This window comes from Pyrus communis, chromosome 3 (genome assembly GCF_041283825.1).
Source record: "Pyrus communis isolate YQ-2024b chromosome 3, ASM4128382v1, whole genome shotgun sequence".
NCBI classification, from domain to species: domain Eukaryota; kingdom Viridiplantae; phylum Streptophyta; class Magnoliopsida; order Rosales; family Rosaceae; genus Pyrus; species Pyrus communis.
The window spans coordinates 27,281,611-27,307,552 of record NC_142567.1 but is presented as its reverse complement, the minus strand read 5'-3'; the positions used below and the strand labels follow the sequence as shown (position 1 = coordinate 27,307,552).

At 36.0% G+C, this 25,942-nt stretch overlaps 2 protein-coding genes, 1 long non-coding RNA gene and 1 other non-coding gene across 5 annotated transcripts; 1 reads left to right on the top strand and 3 right to left on the bottom strand.

Moving 5' to 3' along the window:
• Positions 1-351: 351 nt before the first annotated feature.
• On the bottom strand, positions 352-424 carry TRNAR-CCU (transfer RNA arginine (anticodon CCU)). Its single transcript has one exon. It is a non-coding gene; the product is annotated as a tRNA-Arg (tRNA).
• Positions 425-1,640: 1,216 nt separating this feature from the next.
• Positions 1,641-2,186, bottom strand: LOC137716480 (uncharacterized). Its single transcript, XR_011065679.2, has 2 exons — positions 2,046-2,186; positions 1,641-1,853 (listed from the first exon to the last, which is right to left on the bottom strand). It is a non-coding gene; the product is annotated as an uncharacterized LOC137716480 (long non-coding RNA).
• A 1,079-nt stretch (positions 2,187-3,265) lies between these two features.
• LOC137715413 (DEAD-box ATP-dependent RNA helicase 20) lies at positions 3,266-8,794 on the bottom strand. Of its 2 annotated transcripts, none has more exons than XR_011065566.2 (14): positions 8,367-8,772; positions 8,090-8,182; positions 7,830-7,994; positions 7,628-7,723; positions 7,448-7,522; positions 6,965-7,126; positions 6,215-6,295; positions 5,640-5,738; positions 5,213-5,308; positions 4,797-4,928; positions 4,587-4,661; positions 4,243-4,369; positions 4,092-4,166; positions 3,266-3,936 (listed from the first exon to the last, which is right to left on the bottom strand). XR_011065566.2 is itself a non-coding variant. In XM_068454740.2 (14 exons), the coding sequence occupies exons 1-14, from the start codon at positions 8,673-8,675 to the stop codon at positions 3,760-3,762; spliced, it is 1,725 nt and encodes a 574-aa protein (XP_068310841.2). In that variant the 5' UTR covers positions 8,676-8,794; the 3' UTR covers positions 3,266-3,759. The 2 variants fall into 2 exon arrangements, 1 of the variants encoding a protein (XP_068310841.2); XM_068454740.2 differs by having other exon boundaries at positions 4,243-4,332; positions 8,367-8,794.
• A 10,188-nt stretch (positions 8,795-18,982) lies between these two features.
• Positions 18,983-23,848, top strand: LOC137715067 (trans-cinnamate 4-monooxygenase). The gene is made up of 3 exons (XM_068454288.2): positions 18,983-20,086; positions 21,166-21,299; positions 23,094-23,848. Exons 1-3 carry the CDS (start codon positions 19,302-19,304, stop codon positions 23,687-23,689), a joined length of 1,515 nt encoding a protein of 504 aa, XP_068310389.2. The 5' UTR covers positions 18,983-19,301; the 3' UTR covers positions 23,690-23,848.
• The last annotated feature ends 2,094 nt before the right edge of the window (positions 23,849-25,942 follow it).

Sequence of the window (25,942 nt, the reverse complement as noted above, 5' to 3'; positions counted from 1 at the left end):
CGAACCTTTCATTCCCCACTCCCAAGGGTTTTTTTTTTTTTGGATCTTTTGACACATATGCTAACAAAACGTCATATTCACAAGAAAAACTAGTAATCTTGGAATTGAATTTTAGACATTCATCGACTCTTTTTGTATATTGTACAAAATAAATAAAAATAACTGTCAATTTGACGGAATAACATACAATAAGTTGACTCAAATTGAGTGTTTAGTGGACAAACCAGTAAACTTTGTGCTGAAATTTATCTTGTAAACAAAAAAGATTTAGCTAAGTTACTAAAATTTGAACTGTTGAATTTCTTTAGCTATTGGCACTTTGCTTGACCAAAGCATTAGAAAAACAAGTTCCGCGCCAGGAAGGGGTCGAACCTTCGACTTTCTGCTTAGGAAACAGACGCTCTATCCACTGAGCTACAGGCGCTTGTTGTTGATACTAATCCTTTATTAATTATTCTTAAACGTCTAAGCACTAACGAACCCACAGAAGTTTCTTTTCCTCAGAGGACACAATTTTGATTTTTTTTTTTCTTTACCAAATCAAGTGTTCAAAATGATGTCATTTTTCTAACGATTTTCTTTCTAGATATTTCTGCTTATGCTCTAAATTTTTCTCTCTTACGCCAGAGAAATTCTTAAGTAAGATTTCCATATCCGACTGTCTCTCACGAAGGAGAAATATTGAGTACAGTTGTCACATTAATAGCGCACTTAAAACGAGTGAGACACTCCACAGACTCACATCCAAGGGCACCAAGTTGGGAGTGGCTCCGACAACCTTACGAAGAATTTATGCTCATGATCGTCCCTTTCGCGTTTTAATAAGCTCAACACATGAAACTCATGAAAGATAGCCCTAGTGCAAAGATTTTGTTTTGACCTCGGCTATCTTATTTAACTCCATATACTTGACATAAGTTATATTTTTTTGAAATTGCTTGAAAAGACAGTGTTATTTGACGATCAAAAGCACTTTGACTAAGCTTAGCAAAAATACTTCAGACAACTTTTGGGTCTCAAAAACACTCTTCGTTGATAATCATTGCTTACCAAGTGCTTTTTTCAGTAAGTACGAAAAGTTTGTTTCCACAAGAATTTCGACATGTTTATAAGAAAATCACTTCTAACAAAAATGTTTACGAATGAAGTGCTTCATTTAGAAACAGTCACATACTTAACCCCAAGTACTTGACTCAAATCGATTACACATGAGATAAGCTGAAAGTAAAAAGTCTCCCATCAAACATTCTAAGCTGTTATCGTAATAATCTCATGATATACATTTTTTAAATAACTGAAAGCGTTTTAAAAAAAAAAAAAAATTAGATTCTAAAAACCTTAGTAGTGCTACGTGCTTCTTCAAGATTTGTTTCTTCAAGATTTACTAAGAATTAGTTCCAAAAACATTTTAGTTCCAAAAACATTTTTATCAAAAGCACTTCCTGTTCTATCCAGCCATTTTAAAAGCAGTTTCGAGTCTTATATTCTAGCTGGCTTGAACAATATTTAGAATGTAGAATAATATGACGTCCAAAATGAAAAAATTCATATGCAGCTAGAACAGAAATCACTATAAAATAGCTATCACAACTAAATCTCAAAGAAAGTATTAAATTGGAATTAAAAAAAAAGAAAAAAAAAAGAAGAAGAAATTAGTCATTTGGAAATATTCCAAAACAAGCAAATTATTGAAACAGATGGGAAATTAGGATCTCTCCTCTAATTGGTTGGCTCATTGAACTTGAAACGACGATGAAAATTGCGTTTCCACAGATCCAGCAACATCGTGAAAATTATTGGCCTTCAGCCGCAGCAGGCTTCTCGAAAAATGTCTTCTTTATCCAATCAAACGGCTGTGATTTTTTTTAATTAAAAAAAAAAACCATTAGATTCATAATATTCTGAAATTTTCTAATTTTTGCTCAATCTACGGATTTACTGGGAAAAAAGGATATAAATAAATATAGGACTTTTTGATAAAAAAAAATAATAAATTGGGGATGAGAGGAATTGAAGTGGGAAGCGAGAGAGAAAGGGGGGCAGACCTGGACGAACCAAAGAGCTCCTGTGCCGGCGGCGACGCCCCACATGGCGGCGGCCTTTACATCGGAGGATTGAGGCACCGGGAGCTTCGAAAAACGCGCAGCGAGTCCACCTGCCATTTTTTTGATCTGAATTCACAAGAAACGCAAAGAGGAGAGCAACTATGACCGCAGCCCAGCAAAGCGACTTTGAACAGGCTGCTGCGTTTGAGGTCACCGAGAATATTTTATTAATTAGACTATTTACACGTTACATCCACGTCTTTTTGAAATTCACAAAATAACCCCTAAAGTCACTAATATTATATATTGGACTCTCAGTCCATCTAACTATCAAGTTAACTACTATTTCTTTATCAAGTTAACTACTATTTCTTAATGTGTTAATCATGACGATGAGGTTATTTCGGCATGTTTACTTAACAGAAATATGGTAACCAAGGAATTAGAGAACTTAGAATTAGAGGAACTAAGGAAAGGAAATCAAATAAACTTGCTATTGGGTTGATCAAATTTTTGATCTTAAGGTATTTAAATACCAGTTTTAAGGGAAAACTCTGCACTCTTCTAATTACATATTCATAAACACAAAGAAAAAGATTTTAATTCTTATTATTTTGCAAGTAAAATGCATTTTAGAGAAGTTAATGCCTTTTCACACTTGCAACGTCCATTTTGGGTACCCTAGCATTTGAACATCAAGTTTCTTAAGCCCGACAAGCTTTAATTGTTCAATCACAAAATGCAAATTGAAAATTACGATGGCAGTGCACGTGTGTCATGGAAGTCGGAAAAAGATCCTCTTCGGATCCTTATCCTAGGGATCCCGTGATCTCACCCGTTCATCGTATATCGTGCGGTCAGTTTTTGTTAGGTACTATTCGTATTTAATTTTAAATTTTAAATTTTAAAATAATTTCTGACCGCACAATATACAATAAACAGGTGAGATCACGGGATCCCTATGAAAAGGATCCGGCGTGGAAGTCCTCTCTTTGGAGTTTGGAGAGGGCTTGTATTGCTAGCTGAAGTCGACGTCATTTTGCCTGAAATTGGAGTTTTGTGCGTAACCCTAGAATCGGCATTCGTTTCTTAAGGGAGCTATCACTTGTACAATAAACAGTAGACAATACGAAACAACAGATAAACGACACCGGTAATCAAAAGCACTTTCTGCAAAAGCATTTAGAGTAAGGATGAATCACATTCAACAAAGCACAAGATAGGACCGAAACCATGAGATTGAATATTTGATTCTGCTACAGACGTCTCAGGTAAACATCATGTTTAAGATATACAATGCAAAACCTATGAGTCAACCCTACAATCTCTAAAATTGTCAAATCGTTCATCCTTGGTACAGATACTGGGTACACTAACAATGTAAAACGACAGAGCTGAAACGCGGACACGTACAAGGAACTACTCGTATTCAACACCTTTGTAGTCCAAGCCTCAAGTAAGAAGCAACATGCCTCTATCATTTTACAGAGGTTGTAAGACAAGCATGCGTAAAGCATCACAGGCATGTTTCCGGCCAACAGAGGCCACAAGGCATGGACGGGCAAAAGGGGAGACTGCGAGGGAACGAAGGAGCAGTAGAGAGAGTCGGGGCACTTCTATTCTAGCTTCCACAAAACTACTTACCAACGTCAATCTTGAATCCCCAAGAGCGAATCTTTGTTTGTTTTTAAAAACCCACCGAAGGTAGACTTCATCAATCGTCCCAAGCACTATCTGCTGCCCCTTCTTTTTTATTGTTCGAATCTGCAAACATGAACCGATACTTGTCCTCAATGTTTACTGATGTTGGTCCCGCTATTGAGCTTTTGGATAAAGCAACCCTAGCTTGCTTTTGAGCAGCTGCTGCTTCTTTTTCTTTCCTTCTTGCAGTCTGATGGTCAATAGCAGAAGCTGTTAAGCTTATAAACATGTGAAACAAAATTTTCTTTCCTTTATACCCAGATTATTTAGCAATGAGAAAGAAATTGTGGGCGCTAGTACGATGCAAAAGCAATGACCGTTGATAGTATATCTCAAAATCAGTACCTTCCCAGTTGCAAAAGCCACAGCATTCCCAGATCCAGCATCTGATATTGCTTTCTTTATATTTGCCACGAGGAACTACAGAATAAAGAGTTATATTCTGATAATGGAAGAGATAGTGAGAAGAAGCAGTAAGAAAAGGTGAACTAGGTACCATATCACGATCCGTGTAAAAGGAAGTAGATTGTCCCATTGATCCTGCTCTTCCCGTCCTTCCAATTCGGTGTACATAATCTTCCATGCTCTATATTGAGGTAGCCATAACTGAAGCTTAAGGTTTGCTATTTCACAACAAAATTACTAGCAACTGAAAAGACCGGGCTATTGAGATGCTATCACATGATAGCAAAAAGACTTGTGATCACAAGTTGACGCTATTCAAATACCAAAGGTAAGAATTGCCTAATTTATAGCCAATTCTCAGATAAGTTTCTAAGTTGGGTTAGTGGATTCCAGATATAAATTGACCAAGAGGCCTTCCTTCGCAACCACCTATACCTTTGGAAGATCCAAATTGATAACATGTGCAACTCCTGAGACATCCAAACCGCGAGACGCAACATCAGTGGCAACCTGGACACAAGGTCTCAATCAGATTCATGCTGATTGGTGATGTTAAAGCTGCCTTGTATTCAAGCAGAATCAGACAAAGATGAATAGATATAAAAAAGAAAATATGAATTTATAGAGCACAAGACGGTGATGTACCAAAATACTGGTAGTGCCTTTTCTAAAATCACGTAGAGCAGCCTCTCTTTCAGTTTGTGTACGACCACCATGAAGAGTAACTGCATGCAACCCTTGTGCTGCCAAAGCTTCAGCAACTTCGTCACATCTCGTCTACAAGCAAACACAAATTCAATGTCAAATTTCGCTTTTGTCCAAAAAGAGTTAGTAACGAGAGAAAATTAAGTCACACCAGATTAAGTGAGTTTGGCCCCTACAAGCAATCCTAAAAAGCATTCTGATAGCATCTTGCACTAAGAAACAGGAAAGGCTTCACATTGAATTTGTACAAAGATTTCACACAATCATGCTCTGAACATATTTCTTCATCAAGCCTTAACCCGAACGCTTTCCATTATTCAGTACACTATTATAAAATGTACCCTAAAAAAATGTACCTTCCTTTCAACAAACACAATTGTTAAGGGAAAGGGATGGCCAGTTCCTTCAACCCGAGATGCCTCTTCTACGAGCAAAGCCAATAGCTGATCAGTCTACACAGACAAAGCACGGTTACCAAATTAAAATGAGACCAATAACTCTCCCAATAAAAGCAGTGGACACATTAAAAACTACATGGGTAATACAAAAGATGAGCTGTGAAATATGGTTGCCAAAGATGATAAGATCATCGTCAAGCACATAAATACGCAGAGGGAAGTGCCAAATATACATAGAACAACTCTCCACATCATAGGTCTAGCACTAAATTCCTAGAAACCTCATCCCCACAACAAAAGGAAAGAAAAAGACAAGACAATATCACAGACTGCGGAAAGAAAAAATGTGGAGAAACCAATATTGCTCAGGTCTGGGTGAACCAACCTTCTCACTCTCAGGAACCTTCTCCAAAGTCTGAGTCACATTTGCTGTAGGGCTACTCACTTTTCCCACCTTCACTTGCACTGGTTTAGTCAAGTATTCCTGAAGACAATAAAAGCTAGAATAAGTTTCAACGAAATTGTGCATGACAGTCCTAACTAAACGCAGAGAGAGAGAGAGAGAGAGAGAGAGAGAGAGAGAGCATAATGATCTTAATGGTATTTCAATACTAGCTTTTGTATATTAGAATATTACAAAGTACAAATTCATTCCAAACTTGGTATAAAATTATGTTGAATTAAAGGTAGAACGCATTAGTTGCATGAAGTGACCACCAGAACAAGTGCTAATGGCTCATATGTGTGTCAGGAAAGAGATAAGGCCATTCAGACCCCTAAACCATAACAGGAAAAAATAAGTCGTAGAAACATAAGATTGTAAAATGAGAAGGTTGATTATATGGAAGAATCACAGCGACGCCTTTCCATTATTTAGTTACAGAAACTATGAATAATATTATTTAGTTACATAAACTATGATCATGTTCATAAAAGCTCGTACAAGAAGGTAACCTTTACCTGAGCTAATTCTTCGATCTCTTCAGGCATAGTTGCACTAAACAGCAAAGTTTGATGCTTTTCAGAAAGGTTCCGCATCACCTAAAATGGCATCAAAATATGTGATGTATCATTCCAGAGTTAAACAGGGAATCAGATGAGTATGTGTTCTATATATGTACAAGACAATTCATTTCAGTGTTGTGAAATTCTTAACCAATATACATTTTGCTTCTTACAGGAGTCACGCTATTGGTTATACTTTGAAGATGTATTACAAAGTTTATATATATATATATATACACACACACACACACATTTATATATATATATATATATATAGCACATAAAGTTGTACAAAACCTAAACCTTATTCAAAATGGAACCTAAAAGTGAGATGAAGATCGTGTATGAGTCTAATCCCCCATGACGTCTATATTGCTTCTATAAATTGTAAAACCTCCAGTTTGCTTTTACCAAGCAATATTTTCCCTCTTTCTAATTTCCCCTTTATTGTTGCCCTTTTTTGTTAAATTTTCACTTCATGTTAAGCCTGATATTTGATGTTTTAAAGTGGGGAATAATTAAAGAAAGGAATACACATGGCAGCATTGAAAGGAAGAAAAGGTAGGATGCAAAAACTTTGAGCTCAAGAAATCTAAAAAAGAAAGCCAAAACCAATCCATGGTGAGGATAATTTTTTTTTTTTTTAAGGAAAAATAAATAGAAAGTAAAACGCATATTCAGGTCAAAAGTTGATGCAAAACATACCTCTCTTATCTGTGGTTCAAATCCCATGTCAAGCATTCTATCAGCTTCATCTAAAACAACAAACGAAATTCTAGTGATAGAAGTGTTCCCTTGTTGTAAATGATCTATAAATCTTCCAGGAGTAGCAACCACTACATCAACTCCTGCTCGTAGCTCAGACCTCTTTCATTCCATCCAGGTAGAAAGCCACAACAAAACAAGTATTAGCAGAGACTAATAAGAAATAACATATTGCGTACGATGTCATAAAATTGAAAAAACATTCCACTAAAAGCATGCATCAGTGTTACTGAATGAGAAACAAATGTTGATATGAACCTATTACACGACAAGCATTTATTAAAAACCTAGCCCACATCTAGGAATTATCAAAACCAAGAAAAAACAAGAAGTACTAATGAATTTCCAGAGTCACAACACCTACAAGAAGATTGAAAACACTTACTGAAATAGAATGTACCGTTATTCCACCAAATCAATTACCTGCTCAGATATGTTGGTTCCACCCACCACAATTGCAGTTCTGAAGGACTCAAGAGATGCACCAAACGCTTTGACCTGTAAAACCACACTTGTAACTTAGCACTTATGGAAAAGTATTATGAAACAAATTCCAAACTAACTCCTCATAAATGCATTGTGATCTTTTGCAGCTTAGGTCACCTCCTTTTCAATTTGTTGGGCAAGCTCTCTAGTCGGAGCCAATACCAGAGCTAGTGGTCCATCACCACGCTGAACAGGAGGTTGAGCCAAGCAATGCTGTACATCGAAAATAAAAAGTTAAAACATCCGTTAAACCAAAATCTACTTAGCAGGCACATGAAGTCCAGACTACATAAGAATACTACATAACAGGACCTCGGACCTGTATCATGGGAATGGCGAATGCAGCAGTTTTTCCACTGCCAGTTTCAGCACAACCTAATAAGTCCCTCCCACTGAGAGCAACCGGCATAGCTTGAGCCTGAATGGATGTCGGTGTGGTGTATCCGTGATTGTCGATATCCTTCATGATGCTAGGGTGCAAACACTGAGAATAGAGGAACAACACGTCCGTTAATACAAACTAGGCTAATCCAAAATAGAAGTAAAACATCCGATTGATAAAACGCAAAAATGATTCACCATATCTGTAAAAGACTCGATCGGTGCCGGAGCAGGAGCAGAGTCGGAATTAACAGAAACATCCAAATTAAGCCGCAAACAAACCTCTTCAATCTACAGGCATGTAATTTCGTAAATTTCAGCTAATGGTGACGATATAAACAGACGGATGACGTCAATAAACCAGAATTTTGATTGAAATTGTGAAATTAGCTGTAGCAAGAACCCTAAGCAAATGCAAATGCAAATTTCATAAAACTCATAAAAGGCAAAGAAAATAATTGGAGAACCGTCGAACCATTTCAGGATTCATTCGGAGGACGCGGTCGGAGGGCTTCCACTGAGGGACGACGGAGTCCGGGCGAGCTCTGCTGGCCTGGGAGAGAGCGCCGGAGCTCCAGCGAGAGGAGGCATTGGAGTGAGAGAAGCTGGAGGAGGAAGCACCACCGGACGACGACTTGTCGTTGCTGAAGTGAGAGTTGGAGGATGAATAGGAGAGCTTGCTCTGATCGTCTAGGGTTCTAGACGAGGCTTCGGCGGCGGTGGTAGTGGTGATTGTCGTGGTGGTTCTTGAGCTCGACCTCAGGTGCGGAGGCACATACGACATCGTTTTGCGGGAAGTTTTCTCGTGAATCGGAGAGAGTGTTTGATTTTACGGCGACGACGACTGTAAGTGGAGTGAGTGAGCAAATGAAAAACGAGAGGTGCGTGGTAGGCCAATCTTTCTCGCTAACTTGCGCTTCTGTGGGCTGTGAGCCCTTTTCGGTCTTCGCGGGCTTAGATTTTAGTCCATATTATTTATGGGCCAGAATAACAGTGTATTTTGGGTCCTTCTCAAGCAAATTTGGACCGGCCTACTCAGCCCACATTGGAATTGGGTTTTTTTTTCTTTCTTGTATCCCAAATTTGGATTTTGTCTCCAATGAGAGCCACTTCATTGTACATGTTTTTTGAAATAATTTTACCATTAAAGGCCATTACTAGGTACTTGTGGCCCTTGGGGACCAAGATATAGGAGAAGCAAGGCCAGCCATTTTCCCATTTGACTTTTTGGTTTTAAGAATGTTTGGCTTCGAGAATGAGTGATTGTCCTTCTTCCACCTCATCATTTAACCTATTGCGGTCCACTTGATTTATTGACTTGGTTTTATTGTCGGTTTGCAACCCTGATGCCAAAAGACTCACGTAAACGAATGCCAAAGAGAAAGAGCCATTATTGCACTACTTACCTATGAGCACATCTATATGTAAGTAGCATGAGAGCTCTCAGCGACATTAATAGCTCAAGTGCTCATTAGCATAAGTCTCTTTAAGAATGTTTGGTTTTGAGAATGAGTGATTGTCCTTTTTTTCACCTTGTCGTTTAACCTATTGCAGTCCACTTGTCAGTTTGCGACCCCGATGCCAAAAGACGCACGTAAACAAAAGTCAAAGAGCCATTATTGCACTACTTACTTATGAGCACATCCGCATGTAAGTAGCGTGAGAGCTCTCAGCCACATTAATAGCTCAAGCGCTCATTAGCATCTGTCTCTATAAGGTTGAAATATGAATCATATCAGGCACATTAGGTCTTCTGTTGCAGCAGTATGAAGAATTCAATTTGATTCCAATTTCATATGCATCAAGCTCCTACAGTTGGCCAAAATAAAGAAATTGGTTTTATGAGAGTGATTTCAATAATTTAGTTAATATATTAAACTTAATACAATAAATGATCAACTTTTTTTATATAGAAAGAAGTGGGAATAACCAATAAAAAATATTAGATGAGTCTCACAATTAATAGATGGATTTCACATATTAACTAACACGGACGTAAAAATTGTGTTATGTTTGATTTTTTTTTTATACATGAATCAAACTCGCATAAACCAAACAAAAAGCAACCAAACTTCTATTCACAAAGATATCTCGTGCGATTCTAAAAATGTTATTTTTACCATCTATTTGCACTACCATTTGTATCATCTCTATAATAAAAGTGAACCCACATGAATTGATGTGTCCTATTTTTATTTAAGAGATTTTACAAATAAATGATGTAGTGCAGAACTACTCGTTGGAAAGAGATGCTCTCCAGACTTCTTCCATCAAATCCACTCAATCCTTAAATTCGGACCCTTGAAATTTGATTCAACGGCTAAAATTATTATAACTTGGGGCTCCATATTTGTAGCCATTTGATTAAATTTCAAAAACCCAGATTTAAAGATTAGATGAATTTAGTGAAATGGATCAGGAGATGACCATTTCCCTACTCGTTCGGCTCACATAGCATGGTAGTACGATATAATCATTCGTATTCTTATTTCCGTGTGCTCCTTTTTGTTTTTATTTAGCATATGAGTCCTAGTCATTTAATTGCCCATGAGTGGTGTCGTAAATGATGACGATTGACATAAAGATGGATGTGGACGGTTTTAGTGATTAAAAAATAGTAATAGAGAAATTAAATTTTGAATCAATAATATGGTTTATAATGATTGAATTATTACTTAACTGTTCATAGTATAACATTTAATTTATAAATTTGGTTTAAAAATTTAATCTTGTTAACATTATTCGTGAAATCAATAAAGAGAAAATGGTTGGGTTGAGGAGGAGGTAGCTTGAGAAGGTGAGTTGCGTGCCATTCGTTGAACATCCGTTTCAACGGTGGTAGGTGAGATGATATGAAAGCCTTGGATGTTAGTATCTTATCTTCTTGTTCGTCCTTCGAAGCTGATTTGTGATGGTTTTGTTTCAATGATTAAATTTAATTAATTGTGTCCTTGTAGGGTGTATCTTTACATAATTACAAAATTATAGTGTAAATCGGTCATATAACTTTTACTTTCTTGGGCGGCATTTTTCTTGTATATATATTTGTAGTATCTTATTAAAATCACAATAATAATAATAATTTTTATTACATATTAAACTGCGATTTGTTGATAAAAAGGATCGACATAAAGAAGTACAAGGATCGCGGACAAGCAAAATCTCCCTTGCTGCTTTCTACCCAATCTTTATCAAGTCTTGCTCACATTAGGAAATGTTCATCCGAAAAAAGTATGTGCATTTGTGTTTTATCCTACTTGAACAATACTTGACTACTTAAAGATGAGTAGAAACTTCTACTTAAAATTTCTCGAAATTATTTGTTGTCAATTTATAGAACTTCGTGTTTATAATCATAACTGTTCATATTCTCAAATCGGGATGTTCGAGATCACCCTATAAAGATTGCCTCTACAAAAAAATAAATTAAAACTAAGGTCGTTTAGTCATCAAACTATTTAAAACAAATGAACAATATTGGTAAAAGCATTAGGAACTGTTTATGTATTTGCTATAATAGATTGACTAAGTCATCAAACTATTTAAAACAAATGAACAGTATTGATAAAAGCATTAGGAACTGTTTATGTATTTGCTATAATAGATTGACTAAACGACCTTAGTTTTAATTTATTTTTGCAAAGATGATCTTTACAGTGTGATTCATAGTATGAACGGTTGTGATCATAAGCACAAAAATTTGTGATTAAAACACTAAGAGTGTTGAGTAGAAGTTCCTACTCATCTTTAAGTAGTCAAGTATTGTTCATCTTACTCCGCTTTTACCAAGAGTAAGTCTCTTCGTGTAATATAATATAAATAAGATCAAGGGACAAATTCTCAACCTTTAGATCTAGTTTAATCCAATGGTCCCTAAGTAAAACTCAAATGTTCTCGGTGACATGGCAATGACATTAAAATGAATAAAAAACTAAGTAATTTTATTTTCACCAAAATTCAGGAGATATGACTTGTTCATTAAAATCCAAAAGTCATGACAAACGCCCTCATCAGACGCTGCTTTGATTTGATTCATACAAGATTTTAAAGCACACAAATAATATCAAGTTATCACTCGATTTCTTGAATCTTTTGTTAAGTAAACAAAATTAAATCCTAAATTATAAGTCTTTCATTCTTAGTATCTTTAGGCGATGAATTAGGTTGTGGTAAAACTTTGATATCTTAAATTTTACCTAGTTCTTAAGTTGTAATTATTACTTGTAAGTAAGAGGTTTTAAGTTTAATTCTCATCAAAGAAAAATTTAAACCGCATAATTACTAGTCAATTGTGAAACTAAACTTACTCTTTTCTTTAGTGTAGATAATGTCATTTGTTAAAAAAAAATAAAAAATTTGTGATTGTCACTTTTTATTTCTTTTGGTCATAGTGTCCTGAAGACTTGAACCAAATTTGGTGGTTCTGGCAAATCACCAATCACCAAAGCAATGGAGGCCTTCCTCCCTCCCTCACGTTTTGCAGATTTTATTTATTATCCATGCATCTTTTATGCCATTTACTGCTTGAAATTCTCCACATCACTTTTAATTAGGAAAACGGGTCCTCTTCGGATCCTTTCCTCTAAATCTTAGGGATTCACCAATCCGGATCATTGAAATTTGATCCAATGGTTACAAATAGGGGTTCATTTTAAAAGTTATAATAACTTTAGTCATTGGATCAAATTTTAACGGCCTGAATTGATGGATCCCTAGGATTAAGAGGAAGGGATATGGAGAGGATCCATTTCCTTTAATTAAGACTATTGGATGCTATAAAAATTCAAAAGTTAAAAAGAAGTGTAAGCATATTTGTCAAAATTTTTGTCTATTGATCCTATCTAATATATGTATAATCACAGATATGAGGACAGAGGCATAGCGCCACTTTTTTTAATAACTTTTGACACACGTTTTTATGGGCCCACTTTGAAATGTATTTTAACGATTAGAATCGTCTATCTAGATTCTAGAATAGTGTTCATAGATCACCCTCGCAACAAAATTAGACAAATCCAAAACCTCTAAGACTTTTATTCGTAGTGAAGAAAATAAACGAATATGGTTCTACAAATAAATGCTAAATCCTTAATCCAAAGGTTATGGTTTCAGATTTGGAAGACTTTTGGTAGACATGATCTTTGAGGAAAGATTTAAAATATTAACAGTTAAAATCGTTAAAATACATATAGAGTGGTCCTCATAAAAATAAAAAAAAATAAAAAAAGTCAAATATTATGTAAAAAATGTTCTGTCCCCACAAATATAGATAGAAATGCTGAGGAGTCTAAGAGTAAGGTGTGAGCACAATATATATGCACAACGTATGGGAATTGGGTGGTAAAATCTGGTAGGCAGCACATGGATTTTTGGAGGGTGATATGATTAACGGAAGGTACGACCACCTCAAATTGCACTTGTATTGCATTAACCTAACGCCGTCAAATATCTAATTTAACGGCAATCCAATACGACGGCGTCTAAAAGTTTCTAGGAATACTAGAACATATGAAAGCGCGTTGACACGTTTTTTTACTCTCTCAATAAATTATATTTTATCTATTTTGTATGGTAAACTTCCATTTGAAGTCATAGAGAGTCAGGATTCCCACTGGATCATCTTTGTAAGGATACTGGGAATCTATGAATCGTATCCGTTCATCGTATATCATGCGATTATAAATCATTTTAAATATTTTTATTTTAAAAAAATAAACATAAACAGTACTTGACAAAAAATGATCGCACGATGTACGATGAATGGATACGATTCACGGATTCCTAAGATCCTCATCAAAAGGATCCGGAGAGGATCTTTAAGGTGAAACCTACACCAATTACAATTAAAAATTACATGACTGAATTATATGCGAAGATTACAGAGAAATTCAGATTCATTAAATATAATCTAACAAGAAGTTCAAATAAGTTTTATGTCGACGAATGATTTTCCAGCTATGTTCGTATACTCTGCCATACCTTAAAGCGAAAAAACGGGTAGGATCTGTTTGATTTGGCTAAGAGCGTTCGGAATATTTTTTAGGTTATACGAGGGAAGCAAACTAAAGGAAGTTGAGGTTTCGTTTAAAACCAACTGAGAATGAAAGAGTGACGCAACTCTTTATAAGTTCATGCAAAGTTTCTTAAATCTGCAATTTAAGATTTGCACTCTAAAAGTGTAGCTTCTACCCCATGCAATTTTTTTTTCCTAATAGAGAGGATAGTTGATTCATTAAAGGCAGAAGCCAAAACAACATCAAAACCAGCAAACCAATTAAATTGGTCATCAAAATTCAAACTATAGCGGCAAGACGACGAGCAACACTATTAGCTTGCCGACGGATGTAGGTACACAAAGTTCAGTGATCGTGGGTTGCAACTAGCAACGCTTTCGTATCCTCCACTATTTGTCTAATCACAAACAAATTAATGGAAGGGTCCTTAAGGGCACCAACAATCTGAAACGAATACAAGATGATGAGACATTTAGTGTACCATTCATGCATCCAGAACTCATACAAGGTAAAGAATCAACATAGAATTTGGTGGACTGAGTCTTCTTCGAGAAGGATATACAGAATTCAACAATGGAGGAAGGACGAACCACTAATACAATTTGGCCTAATTGCTTCTCACACATTTTAAATTCAAGATTCTGGTGGGATCCACTACCGACTTTAAATGATTGGACCAACCTTATTTTCAAAATGATTGAAAACAAATTCAACCTTATTTAAGATGCTAAGAAATTTCAAAAATGAAAATTAATTTTATAGAATTTAATGTGGGTATAGAATTATTAATATATAAATGAGAGATTGTACTTAGGAGACGTGCTAGTAATGGTGATAATAACGACAATGATGATGATGGGTGATGGTTATGGCGGTGGTGATGACAACAGGTGGTGGTAGTCGTGACGGCAATGGTAATGACAACAACAATATGTAGTGCTCTCGGCGGCCTTTCCTTTGGATCACGCGGCTTCTATAATCTAGAGTGTTTATTTCTTTTATATTCATTTTTTCAAATTCATGCAGATATAAAGGTTGATATTACTAATGAACTCAATTGGAAGTGTTTTAAAATGACTGAAAACGTAGAGAAGATGTTTATGGATTTCAAAAGCACTTGAAGTGCTTCTTAAAAGAAGCACCAAAGCACTTTGAGTGCTTTTCCAAGATTTACTTGCTTTTTTACTAAAAATTGGTTTCAAGAACATTTTCACCAAAATGACAAGTCATTTTAAAAGCATTTCCAAACAAACTCCATATTGAAACCTAAGACATCTGCTTTAAGAAATTAGGGTTTCATGCTCATAGAGCATTTTCCTGCAATTTTATCTCTCTTTCCAAATTTTCAATCCAACTATACTACTGGCGGCACAAATAAACTCTGAGGCAACCACATTCAACTTATAAAATTATAAATTCTGACAATGAAATCTATGCATATCAGCTTTTAAATTTTAACTTTGGACTTGTTTGGATATACTTTTAAAATGGTTGAAAATGCTTTTAGATAAAATATTTTTGGGTTCCAAAAGCACTTTAAGTATTTTCTACAAAAAACATCAGTTATGTGTTTTTCAAGGATTTACTAGCATTTTTACTAAGGATTGTTTCCAAAAATATTTTTACCAAAAGCACTTTCAGTTGTTTTAAAAGCACATCCAAACTAACTTTTTGTCTAAATTCTAAATTATTTCTCTCATTCAAATATAATGTTAGGAGCCGTTTGGTTCACGGAAAGAATTCATGAGAAATTATTTCCCATGCCATTGTAAAAAAAAAAAAGTTGAGTATGAAGAGTTATTATGGGTATATTTGGTCTTCCAATATTTAGTGAGGGCAATGTTATCCTAAAACGTTTTGTAATAAATGCTGAACTTGTGCAATAATGCCAATAAATAAAAATGAGGGGAAGCAAACCCTCCATCATTCTTAGATCATCTCCTACCATTGGGCTAAAAGCTAAATATTTTACTCTGGAAAATTTAGCTTTTAGCTCAGAAACAACTTTTCTGCTCTAACTCTTCTGACCTAAAATTTTAGCCCAGGATTATTAAAGAATGAATTTAGACTCATTTTTTTCTTAAATTAATTTAAAAATAAAAAATAAATATATAGACTATCGTAAATTAATTTTATGAACATTTTAATCTAAAAATATTTAAATTCCGATAAATATTGAAAAATCACTAAATTTTCCACAAAACAAGCCTTCAACTTTCACCAAACTTTCAATTCACCAACCGTTCAACACCAAACTTTCAACTTTCACCAACCGTTCAACTTTCATCAATCATCATCTATATAAACACATGTCCAATATTAGTTGATAGTTTTCCACCGATTATAAACACCACCACCGTCCAACCCACTGCCGTTGCAGTTTTCTTGAAACTTTGCAATGATTTTATCCCACGTAATTTTTTTATTTGGATTTGTGCCAATTGCACCACCTTCGCTAACAGAAACACATGACAAGCATAAAAAAACATCTTCCTCACAGGGTCCAATTACGACCTCTAATATACTCTCTTGCCATGTTGAACAATTTGGAAATGGAAAGAAATGGTAGAAAGATAAATTGGAAGAATTGTTGGAGAAAATGGAGTTTTGTGTGGATGTTTGAACAAATACATATGTATTTATAGAGTTTCTTGGGTGAATTTTGAGTTAAATAATTTTTTTAATTATTTTAGCCATTTGATTTAAATTTGAGCAGTTAGATTTTTTTTTTTTACCATTAGATTTTATTATATTCGATCTTAGCCGTTGGATTCAATGTATTTTAAAATACCATTTTTTTAAATTGAATCTGGACCGTTGGTTGGTCCAACGGTCCTTAAATGATGGTCGTCCGATGCGCAAAAGAGTCGTTGGGCTAGGGGAAATGGCCAACAAGGGCCCTAACAGTGGGCCCACGCTGTTGGGAAACAATTTCAAACCTATCACGTGTGGCGTGTACGCGTGTGGGTGGGCCGAGATTAGCCCAAGTTCCAGTGAGTCCACGCATTTGGGGGGAGGGGGTGGGATTTGGGGGGTTATTTGGCACAGGTTTAGCATTTGGCGTTTAGCCTAATGTTTTAGCTTGGGTTGGGTGGTGTTTTTTGGGGGGGGGGGGATGGGGGAATAAATAGGGTAATTTGGCTTTTAGACCATGGTTGGAGAGAGTCTTATAGATAAGGCTTTCCCATCTATTTTCCCAACGTTTATTACACCTTTTTTCCCACAAGTCCAACAAACCAAACGCAACCTTACAATTTTGCTCCCATTGGATATGTCAAATTAAAAGATTTAATAAGTTTCTCTATACCATGTCGGATTGTATTCTTTTTCACTTGTAAACGAGAGGCCTTAGGTTTGAATCTTGTGGATGACAAGTTTGATACCAAATTAGGTTGTTTATTGTGTGGCTTAGCTAAACTCTCATTTCTTTAGTGTAAAATATATTGTTATACTGTATCAAGGTAGGATAGAGACTTCCCTGATATCTTAGTACTCAGAAGTATATAATGTGATAACGTGAAAACGTCAAAGCACATAAAATTTACTTGCCACTTGCTTACGAGAGAGGTCAATTAATAATTTGCCACCATTTAGGTCCGTATAGTTTACTAACTTGCAATGAAGACAATCACGACGATAGCTTAATTTCGTCAAAGTTTCACAAAATTAACACGTATAAATGTCACACAGGTAAAGATAAACTTGTCTTTATGGAGCCTAAAATAATCTCAAAAATTCTAGAGGCGATATGTGGATTTTTGCCCAAGAAAGACAAGATTGCCCACAATACATAGGCAGGCTCCTCATATACTCTCACGCGCAGGTTATACTCTTGAAGGTCTCAACAGCTGAATACGACTGTCCACAACTCATCTGCCTTTGTCAAGGAAAAGTCAAATCATTAAAGATAAGGATTAATTACCCAAATCCTATATTTAATACATTCCTAATTGAATATTGACTCCATTCAAGTAAGTACCAGGTGGTTTGGCCAATAGTGGGCCAAGAAATATTGAATGGTGATGTAGGCGGAGGTTTCCGAGGAATACAAAGAACCTTTGGTTTTTTTTTTTCCAGATTTGGCAACGCGCGCAAGCAAACGAGCACTGGCCGCAACAACAGGAAACTATGACCAATAGAGTCAGACACTTAAGATTACCATCACTCCAGATCCAATTAATGCGGTTCAAGCACAGCAGAATGCACTGAGACAACGGAGCACCCGGAATCATTGAGATGTATAGTCAATACAGATTAATATTTAAGGATAAATATTACCTCTCCCTTCCCCCTTATGACAAAAATGGAATATGTTATTGACGATTTCATGAGTCATGTCCCTCCCAATTTAAATCAATTAGGGATAATTACTTCATTATTTCAAGATATTATTTCCTATTTAATATCCTGAAAATATTTCTCCATAAAACCTTGGCCAATAAGATGCCGTCATGTATAGGGTAAAACTCTAACACTATGACCGGCCATTCCCTTATATATACCCCATATTCTACCAAATTTCGGTAAGCTTTTGCTACCCATAAAAGTCCTAAACACTTTACTCTTCTTAGAAAAACTAACTTAGCATCAAAGATCCATTGGCCTAACCCCCACCTCTGGGTGCATAATGCTTAAGTCCTTGATCAAATATGTTGATTGTTTTGCAAGTGCATTTTTGTTAAGGCTATGGATAGTAAAAATTTGCATTAACTGTCTTGAAGAGTACAATTACATACATGCCTCTCAAGTCTCAACTATTATCTCATACTCGTAAATTTAAATCACGACAATTAAAACTACGTCAAACTTTTTAGTTGAGATCCGGATCCCCTCCTGATCTTAAAAAATTGAGCCTGCTGAGTAAGCGATTGTGGCCGTTGAAATTTGATCAAACGACTACAATTATTATAACATTTAGAGAACCCCATATTTGTAGCTGTTAGATCTCAAGAGGACCGTTGAAATTTAATCCAATAACTACAATTATTATAACTTTGAAAGAATCTCATATTTGTAGTTGTAGATCTCTAAGAGGGGATCCGGATCCTTTTAATTGAAGAAGGCCAAACAAACATTTGGACATCTTTACTCTCCCTCCACCCACCCGCTCTCGTTTACCTACTCCCCAGTCCTCACACGCGCACGCACTTTTCTCCAACCCCATCTTCCGTTAAATCTAACGCCGTTAGATTCCGCATCATGCATTTACGTCTTCCACCCACCGCCACCCCACAGACACATGACCACGCAATCCACCTAACGCCCGCGAAACCGTTCCTCTATAAAACGCAAACCCAAAACGCGCAATAAATCAGTTCACTCTCCCACCCCAACTCTCTCTGCATTTCGCTCCGTGCACCCACCAAATTTCTCACCACACCAACGCTCCCCCAAAAATGGACCTCCTCCTCCTGGAAAAGACCCTTCTGGGTCTCTTCGTCGCCGTGATCGTTGCCATCACCATTTCAAAACTCCGCGGCAAGAAATTCAAGCTCCCGCCGGGTCCCATACCCGTACCTGTTTTTGGAAACTGGCTCCAGGTCGGCGACGACCTCAACCACCGTAATCTCACGGACCTCGCCAAGAAATTCGGCGACTGCTTCCTCCTCCGCATGGGGCAGCGCAACCTCGTCGTCGTCTCCTCGCCGGAGCTCGCCAAGGAGGTGCTCCACACCCAGGGAGTCGAATTCGGGTCGAGGACCCGAAACGTCGTCTTTGATATCTTCACCGGTGAAGGCCAGGACATGGTGTTCACCGTCTACGGCGAGCACTGGCGGAAAATGCGGCGGATCATGACCGTCCCCTTCTTCACCAACAAGGTGGTTCAGCAGTACCGCCACGGATGGGAATCTGAGGCGGCGGCGGTCGTTGAGGACGTGAAAAAGCACCCTGAGGCGGCGACCAGTGGGATGGTGCTGCGGAGGCGGCTGCAGCTGATGATGTACAACAACATGTACAGAATCATGTTCGATCGGCGATTCGAAAGCGAGGAGGATCCCCTGTTCGTGAAGCTCAAGGGATTGAACGGGGAGAGGAGCCGATTGGCGCAGAGCTTCGAGTACAACTACGGCGATTTTATCCCGATATTAAGGCCGTTTTTGAGAGGGTATTTGAAGATCTGCAAGGAGGTGAAGGAGAAGAGGATTCAGCTGTTTAAGAGCTATTTCGTTGACGAGAGGAAGTAAGTTAATTCACATCATTTATGATTTTTAATTACTTTCATTTTTGCCTTTTATTTTGGATAGAAGTAATACTAAAAAGATTAAATTTGTAAACTAAATAATGGATCATTAATAAAAATTAGTACGTTTATTAAATTTATTAACGCTTAAATAATAAACCAATCATCAATTTTCATGTGTTTTAACTTTCAAAATTTAGTCAATAAATTAAGTCTTCTTAGCATTACCTTTTGGATAGTGCTCTTTATACAATTTTTTTTTTTTTTTTACTTCCTACACGTTTTTTTCACTATTTACACACTTTTAGTTAATTTTTAGGGAATTTTAATGAAAAGTTTCTAATAATAATCACGAAAAACCACATTTTTAAACTAAAAAGTCAATCAAAATACTATTCATTTTACCATTTGTCTTGTCCTTATTATTAAAATTTGAAGTTTTCAAGTCTTTTTCATTAGTTTGCTTAATTTTTATCATTTGATCATCTTCAATTCATTCGATCTAACAGCCGAAATTGAGATCTAATGTCCAAAAAAAAGTGTGAGTATAGGGAATCTTTATTTTTAATATATGGTTGGCACATATTTAGTTACAGGTCTCACATATAATGGTAAAATTGGCAAAGAGTCGGACAAGCTTGTATCTAATTGATAAGATTTAAGCCGTTGGAGTTAATACCATTACTTGTAGTAATTCACGCTCTGAATTTGTAATTCTACGTTAACAAAGATGACAAAATGAGAGTGTAACTGAAATTACCCAAAATAAATTTTGCTTGATGTATTAAAATAACGTGATTTACAAATTGATCGCGTGAATAATAATATAAAAATTAAAAAAATTGAATATAATTTTTGTAGTTAAAAGTAGTGGATTAATAGTTTATGCAAATGGTGAGGATGTCAACATTCTCTGACTCTCTGATAGTACTAGCAATGATATTTTTTTTATTTGTTTAATACATGTTTGAATAATTAATCATATTATAACAATATGTCGTTGCTATTTGAAATGCAACGACTAAAATGAGAGCATGAAAATCGTTAGTCTGACTCAGTTTTTTCTAATATTCGAGCAGGAAACTTTCAAGCACACGGGCTACAACAAACGAGGGGTTGAAGTGCGCCATTGACCACATCCTCGACGCGCAGCAGAAGGGAGAAATCAACGAGGACAATGTTCTCTACATCGTCGAGAACATCAATGTTGCTGGTGAGCAAACCCCACTCTCATAATATTAACTCTGAAACTAAAACGTGGTAAATTTGTTTTTGTTGATGAGAATTATTATTAACACTTCACAAATTTTATTTTACATTAAAAAATTTATGTAATTAGAAAGAAATATACACTTGTGAAGAGTACAATATAAAATGTTTAGGGTGCAAACAACAGTTGTCTTTACTCATTTACCAAGTTTAATGTTGTGAATAGTTCGTCCGAAAATGCTTTTAAAATAACTGAAAATATTTTTAGTAAAAATAATTTTGAAACTAACGTTAGTAAAACTTTAAATGTATTCTGAAAAAGTATTTGAAGTTCGAAACACATATATAATACGTCTTCTAAAAAAACACTTAAAATACTTTTGAAATTCACAATTATTTTCATAAATTTTTTTTTAAATTATTTTAAAAGCTATTACAAACGAACATCTATTAGAAATGGAGATGGATTCTCTCCAGATTCTTTCCATTTAATCTTCCTCATCAAACAATCTGGACTCTTGAAATTTAATCAAACGGTTACATTTATTATAACTTTTAAAGTGGATCTCTATTTTCTGCCGTTGAATCAAATTTTAAAAATTCAGATTATTTGATGAAAACATTGGGAATGATTAGTTGGAAAGGATTCAGAGATGATCCTTTCCCGTGATAGAAACCAAATTGCGGGCTGCAGATTAGATAAGCTTTCTGTGACGGTTGTTGACGTGAATACATTAATTTGGAAGCTAACTTTTTGTTCCCCACCTTTTTGTTTTATATATATATATATTATTTTATTTTATATATTTGGGGTTTTTATTAAATATTTTTGGTTTCGTGATGGAGTCACTAAAATATGAAACATTTTGTATGGTTTATTGGCTCCCACGTATGCTATTGCTTGATATGTAGTAGAAGGCCTAGAGGACCCGATGATGTTACGTTATATTGTTTGCTTACGTAATATTGCAAGAGCCCACAAAGTTTCTATTGGAGGCGTGCCCATCTTTAGTTGTCTCATTTTCATCCAGTTGGCATACTAGTTTAGGTCAAATACTTACCGTGTCATATATATCTTCGTGTGAGTATATCCTTGTGTATGGGTCACCAATATATAATCGTGTTCGTGTGGTATAGCACTTTTATAGAAAGAAAAAGAGACAAAAAACTCTTTTGAGCTTATTTGGATATACTTTTAAGATGATCGAAAACGTTTTTGGTGAAAATATTTTTAAAATCAATTTTTACTAAACATGCAAATAAATTTTAAAAAAAATACTTAAAGTGCTTCCGGAAGAAGCATATAACTGATGCTTCTTGCATAAAGCATTTTATGTGTTTTTGAAACCCAAAAATATTTTCTCTAAAAATGTTTTTAGTTATTTTAAAAACACACACAAACAAACGAGCCATTTGTTGCTTTCAAAGTTGGTATTGACAAATCTAGGTGGAGTGGTTGGCGTGTTGGTGAACAAGTATGTTGCTTTTGATCTAAATTTGCTAAACCACTTTGATTGGGCATCCTTTTAAACAATTTGTTGTCCTTATCCTTTTTGTAACTTGCATTTTATATGCCACTAGCTTCTTTTTACCAACCCCCATGACATTAACATGCAAACATGACACAGTATTATTTTATCTGTGACAGTAAACTCGCCGCTCTTTTATAAAATGAAAATTGGTTATATCACGTGGTTGTATTTTAATATCACATTTTTTCTTTGTAACGAGCTTTGTGCAAATTCAATTAAGGTTGTTTAATTTTAGACTGCTGATATCACATTTCTATGTTGAACAGCTATTGAAACCACATTGTGGTCGATCGAGTGGGGAATTGCCGAGCTAGTGAACCATCCTGAAATCCAGAAGAAGTTGAGGGATGAACTTGACGCAGTCCTCGGCCGCGGAGTTCAGATCACAGAACCCGATGTTCAGAAACTTCCCTACCTGCAAGCCGTGATCAAGGAGACTCTACGACTTCGCATGGCAATCCCACTCCTTGTTCCCCACATGAACCTCCAGGACGCCAAGCTCGGCGGGTTTGACATCCCGGCGGAGAGCAAGATTTTGGTGAATGCTTGGTGGTTGGCAAACAACCCTGCCCTGTGGAAGAAACCGGAGGAGTTTAGGCCCGAGAGGTTTTTGGAGGAGGAGTCGAAGGTGGAGGCTAACGGGAACGACTTTAGGTATCTCCCGTTTGGTGTTGGAAGGAGAAGCTGTCCCGGGATTATCCTGGCCCTGCCAATCCTAGGCATTACAATTGGACGTTTAGTCCAGAACTTCGAGCTTCTGCCTCCGCCGGGACAGTCCAAGCTTGACACCTCGGAGAAAGGTGGGCAGTTCAGCCTGCACATCCTGAAGCATTCCACCATTGTGATGAAGTCGAGGGCGTAGATTGGTGCTTGGGGAGAAAGATTTTGAATATATGAGATGATATGTGGGTTGTGAAAATGTAAATTTATCAAGCTTTTTCCTTCTTCTTTGGTTACTTAGATTTATGAACTTGAATTAATGGATGGTTCAAGTAATAAACTTCTTTCTGTTTTTGAATAAGTCGTCATATGTTAATTTTGATGAGTTCCTTTTTTGTTGATAGTCTTATAAATCAACGAGGACAACGTTCTTGTGTGCTCCAAGAGTCACACACGCGTGTTCCGACAGTTATTCCTACAATAATGCAAGCTATAAGCCCCAGTTAATTCTTCCAAAATCGTCAAAAAATATCAAACAATATATCAAAACATTCCCTTGTCTTGGCATTCCTTCGGTTAACTCTTTCAAAATTGTTGAAACTGATGCCTCTGAATTTGGTTACGAAGGTATTCTCAAACAAAGAGTCTCTCCGGATCAACCTGAACAAATTGTTCATTTGCATTTAGGAGTCTGGACTCAGGTCGCAGAGTAACTACAGTACTATCCAAAGTTACAACCCCTGCATCTGCCCAGTCACTAAAACCATCTCCTTATTCGGTCAAAAGTACTACCCATCTTATATTTATAGTAAGTACCCGGTTTCAGTCACTTCAAAAGTTCCCCTCATATTTGCCAGTCCACCAAAATTCATCTCCTACATCAAACTGAAGATTTTAGTCGCTCTTTGTTCATCAACGAAGGTAGTATTTTTCCTCAAACTACAGAGAACAAAGAGGAAATAATTTCCGCCACTTAGGACTAAGATCTAGTATTATTTTTCTTCACTTGTAAGTTAGAGGTCTTAGGATCGATTATCGTCAAAGACGAATTTGAACCACATTATTGCCAACTCATTGTGAGACTAACTCTCTCTCCTTAGTATAGATAATATCGATTGTTCAAAAAAAAAAAAAAAATTTCCCGTACCTTAGTGTAAATAGTATTACAACGCCAACTGGGAAGAAAAAGATGTAGTCAGCCAAATCACAGTGAAATGGTGCGATAATTTCAAGCACGACCGAATTACAAAACATACTGAATTCCCAGTAGCTCATACTACAGAAGCCTCTACTTCTTCCATCTCAATCGATGCAAAAACAAAATCAGAACTCACAAAAATAGCAAGCCGATTAATGCTCCAGGTCAATCAAATGAGCGAAGATGAAGAAGAGATTTCCTCGTAAAATTCATCTACCAATTGAAAAGGCAATTCTCCACCACACAAGTTTTTCTTTTGATACAAGATCGATAGATTTCATTAAAGAGTCCAGAAGGAAAACAACAAAACAGTTACAGATCAGCTTCCTCAACCCAAGCACAATTAATTCCAAAAAGAAGGGCAGCGCGCAAGGCGATGAGCAATGTCGTTAGCTTGACGGCGAACATGAGTAAAAGATGGCCACATAAGTTAAGATGGGCAGCCTACTATGATATATGACCCATATGATCTTGACGAAGATTACAAAAAATAAAAAATACTACTCTTATTATATGTTTATACTATCACTACTACTAGCACTATCTCTTTTATAAAACGAGATTCACATTTATTAGTGGCTTACCTTTATTAGATATACGGTACAATTAATAATATAAATATGTAGTAAGTGTAACATCACTTGTAAAAAATTAGGATTAATCATTCAGAGTCACTATTGATAGGATTAAAAGCACACCACAAAAGTAGCACACAAATGTCCTATTGATTTTCCTTATTAACACTAAGATTTGTCAATTGTAGCATATGAAAATAAAGGTATTTCCTGTAGAATATTGTTTTATCTAACTACTTAAAATGTTACAAAAACTGAGTTGATGTCCCTACTGACCAGCCACCGAAAAGTAATTATTAGACCAACTTACACTTATCTAAAGTCTACAAAATTTTATATACAAATACTAAACACATAGAGCTACACTCACACAAATTTTTGGGATTTTTGGAGTTGATTTGCTATTTAAATTAAATCGAAAAAAAAACAGGACATAAACAGATTAAGTAGTTCACAAATTAAGAAAAACGAGTTAGGGGAATTGTTATCCACCACCAAACAATCATACAAACATGTTATGTTTCATTCAAATTCCTTTTATTTCTAGATGAAGATGCTCAAGTTGGCTCAATGTTAGAACTCAACATATTACTCTTTCTTATATAGTATGTTAAGAAAATGACGTTTTCAACTTAGTCCCTAGCATGCAATTTAAAATGATGTGTTCATCGATTTAACAAGT